Below are 4,111 nucleotides of genomic sequence, written 5' to 3'. Positions count from 1 at the left end.
TGACAAAGTTTTCTACATCAGTTTTCATGCCCTTCCAGGAGAAATGCTTCTTCAGTCGGTAATAAGTTGCTGCTACTCCTGAATGTCCTCCAAGTGCACTGGAATGAGAGTGTGCAATTAGCTTTATCTGCAGAGCTGAGTTATTGCCTATCCAGACTTTGCCATTGTGCCAGATGAGACCTTTATCCAAACTATACCCTTGGTTGTCTGGACTAGTGATGGAGAGCTTCTGAATGAGAGTTTGAGCATGGCTATCTGTGGCATAGGAATTGAGAACCTCCTGTACCCATGTTGGTTGCACTGTTGAAACAGCTTGTATGGCCATGAGATGGCCAACTCTGGATAAGGCGTCTGCTGCTTGGTTGTTTTTTCCTTTTTTGTACACTATCCTGAAATTGAGGCCCATCATTCTTGTCATTGCCTTCCTCTGTATGTCAGAATGGAGGTTCTGGTCTTTGAGATAGGCTAAGGACTTGTGATCAGTTTGGATTGTGAACTCGCCTCTCTCTAGGTAGTGTCTCCACTAGTCGATAGCCATGATAAGGGCTAGGAATTCCTTTTCATATATGGAAAGGGCTTTGTGTTTTTCCCCCAGAGCTTTGCTCAGGTAGGCAACTGGTTGGCCCTTTTGCATAAGGACAGCCCCTATACCATCCATACATGCATCTGTTTCCACTGTAAAGGTTTCTTGGAAATTTGGTACTGCTAGTACCGGTGTTTCAGTCATTGCCTGTTTGAGAGCATGGAATGCTGACTGGGCTGCTGGATTCCATGCAAATGACTTGAGTTTCAGGATTTGAGTCAGTGGTTTAGCCAGTGTACCATAACCTTTGACAAATCGTCTATAGTATCCTGTCAGTCCCAGAAAGCCTCTCAATTTAGTCATTGTAGTTGGTGTTGGCCACTTGAGCATATCAGAGATTTTGCTAGGATCAGTGGACACTCCGCTAGCAGAAATGATGTGGCCTAGGTATTCCAATCTGTCCTGAGCAAAGGTACATTTGGACTATTTGAGGTGTAGGTGATGCTTCCTTAGTGTTTGCAACACTTGCTCCAAGTGGTGAAGATGCAGGTCCATTGATGGGCTATATATCAAGATGTCATCTAGAAAGACCAATATAAATTTTCTGAGAAAAGGTTTCAATACTTCGTTCATGACACATTGGAAGGTTGCTGGAGCATTGGTTAAGCCAAAGGGCATGCCCTGAACTGGTAGTGCCCTTGATGTGTTTTGAATGCTGTCTTGTACTCATCTTCTGGGAGCATTCGAATTTGGTGATAGCCAGCCTTCATGTCTAACTTGGTGAACACTGTGGATCCTGAAAGTTCATCTAAGATCTCTTCAATCACTGGCATAGGGAATCTATTCTTGATAGTCATGTCATTGAACTTCCTATAGTCAACACAAAATCGCCAAGTTCCATCCTTTTTTTGACAAGGAGGACTAGGGAAGCAAATGGGCTATGGCTATGTGTAATAAGGCCTGCTTAGAGGAGCTCTATTACTTGTTGTTCGATTTCTGTCTTGTGGGCAGGGGAGTAGTGATAGGGTCTAGCATTGATTGGTATGGAATCTGGTGTTAAAGGAATTGCATGGTCATAGGTTCTTTGTGGTGGAAGAAGTTTGGGGTCTGTGAACACATCTTTGTATAGTGCCACAAGATGTTGGATGGTCTCATCAGGTGGAGAAGGTTTGGGGTACTGTGAGTAGTTTGGATGGGGTAATTGTTCCAGCAAAACATAGGCCCAGAGGTCATTCCCTTTTGTAGCCTTATATACCTTGTGTGCAGAGATATTAGCAATTTGGAGACATGGGCACTGATCCCTTGAAGCTGAATGAGTTTGCCTTGCTCCTGAAACTGTAGTGTTTTGTTTTCCCAGTCACATGTCATAGGACTGTGAGCACGAAGCCAATCAAAACCCAAGATGGCATCATATGGGTGCATGTCCAGGACAATCATATCTATTGTGAAGGTCTGTCCCTGGCAATAGCATTTAAGTTGAGATACCATACTGTTGGTAGTAATCCATTCCCCATTAGCCAGTTTCACCTTTCTAGGTGAGATTGGAAGTGTTGGTATCTTAGCCAATGTCACAAACTGAGAGTTGATGAAGCTATGAGTGCTCCCTCTGTCCACCAGAATGAGCATAACTTTGTTTTTGACCCTGGTTTTGAGTTTGATGCAATCTGGTTTGTCTTGGCTAGACAAAGCATTGAGGGATAATTGGTAGAATTCTTCATGTAGAGCATCCTCCATAGTCAGTTCACTGAGAACCTCATCACTGAGTTCTCTGTCCAAGTCATTGAATGCCAAAGCATTGACTTTTGATTTGTTTCTGACTTTGCAGACCTCTAGGTGTCCAGGAATAAATTTCTCCCCACAACTGTAGCATAAGTTATTAGCTTTTCTGTAGTCCCTTAGTTGCCTGTCCTGCCACAGAATGGAGGATTGAGGGGCAGGCTTGGGATCTGTCCTGTTCTGGTAGGGTCTTGGTGTATATTGTTGTCTTGGGTACTTGGACTTCCCCCTGTCCATTGTTCTTTGTTGTATCTTGGCTAGAATTGAAGCCTGTAAAACATCTGGAGGTCTATGAGCCTCCACCATGCCTCTGATATCCTCTTTGAGACCCATAACATACTGCTGTGAGAAGAACATGTCATCATACCCTGCATTGTGCATTGTGACACTATACTGGAGTGCTTGGAATTGTTCTGTATACTCATCAATAGATCCAGTCTGTTTGAGTGCCAACAGGTCCTGCATAGATGATCTGAAATCATCAGACCCAAATTCTTGGTCTATAACCCCATAGAAGTGTGTCCAACTCCTGAATGTGTTCTTCTGCTTGAATGCTTGATACCATTTGCCTACCTTCCCTTTTAGATGCATTCTGGCTGCAGTGACCCACATGCCTTCAGGGATTTGGTAAAGGTCGAAGTAGTCTCTACAATTGTCTAGCCAGACCTTTGGGTCAGAACCTTCAAAATCAGGGAAATCCATTTTAGGCATGGCTGGCCTAGGTAAGGCATAAGATTTGTGCTCTTAGCCTTTAGTGTCTTGCCTCATCTCATTCTGTTGGTATTGCTTGGGATTTGTTTTGTGTTGCCTGGATGGTTGTGCTTTGCCTTGCATGGTATCCTTGGCAAACACATTGTGAAAGGAGGCATTGTCATCCAAAATCAGAGAATCTACATCTTCTGTATCTGAGTGATGATGTTGACCATATTGAGGTTGATCAGGTTTCTTGGACTCCTCCTCCATTTGTCGGAGAGTGACTCTGGCAATGGCTTCTCCATTGGCTTGAACTTGCTGAGAAATGAGATGTTGTTCGTGAGTGTATTCATCCATAGCTGCCGCTGTGAGGTCCAACTGTGCTTTCATTTGCTTCTGGACTGAATGCATCTCAGTAATTTGGTGAAACATGATATCCAGATTTTTCTGCAAATTCTCCCACTTGGTGTTTTCCTCATCCGACCGCCGTGTCATGATGTCAATAATGAGATTAGTCTGTGTGGAAGGTTGGGCCTTGCTTTTGCTTTGAGAAGCCAGTTGTACCAGCAGTGGGTTTGGCCTGTGCCGCTCCCGTCGCACTGCAAGGTACGTTCACCGTCGCCTGGGAATGAGGCGGAGCCGAGGGATTTTACACTAAGACAGTTGTAGTGCAAGCACGATGACAACAGCCTAGCAACCCAAGCTCACGGACATTCTGCCGCCGAACGCCACCGCAACAAGAGGACAGCTCGACTTCGGAATTTTACGCACGAACAAATGCCGCGCAACCCTTGTCGACTGCCTACTTGTGCAAAAGTATAAAAAAGGAGCGGATTTGGGATGCTCACTCAGGTTGACGCCTCTAGACCCCGGTTGTTGATGCCGGACCCCAGTCGAACACCTGGTGGGCGTCGATTGAGGCATTGTGTAGATGTGAGGCGCGCCGGTGTTGCGAACGAAGAGGTGCGGCGTCGTCGTGGGCGTGGATCTTGACGACCTAGACGACGACGGTGGTGGTGGTGGTGGTGTTGGTACGGTGGTGGTGGTGGTGGTAACTGGCGGCGGCGTCGAGCAAGGAGCTCGTCACCCACACGCCGAAGGAAGGTGGCTCTGGTACCA

The 4,111-nt window shown here is 45.8% G+C and overlaps 1 protein-coding gene across 1 annotated transcript; it reads right to left on the bottom strand.

The window, feature by feature from the left end:
- Positions 1–1,185: 1,185 nt before the first annotated feature.
- Positions 1,186–3,010, bottom strand: LOC136461215 (uncharacterized). The gene is made up of 2 exons (XM_066460604.1): positions 1,779–3,010; positions 1,186–1,393 (listed from the first exon to the last, which is right to left on the bottom strand). Exons 1-2 carry the CDS (start codon positions 3,008–3,010, stop codon positions 1,186–1,188), a joined length of 1,440 nt encoding a protein of 479 aa, XP_066316701.1.
- Positions 3,011–4,111: the final 1,101 nt, after the last annotated feature.

Source organism: Miscanthus floridulus, chromosome 6 (assembly GCF_019320115.1).
Source record: "Miscanthus floridulus cultivar M001 chromosome 6, ASM1932011v1, whole genome shotgun sequence".
Classification (NCBI taxonomy): Eukaryota; Viridiplantae; Streptophyta; class Magnoliopsida; order Poales; family Poaceae; genus Miscanthus; species Miscanthus floridulus.
The sequence above is the reverse complement of the archived record's forward strand: the minus strand, read 5'-3'. Positions and strand labels throughout refer to the sequence as shown.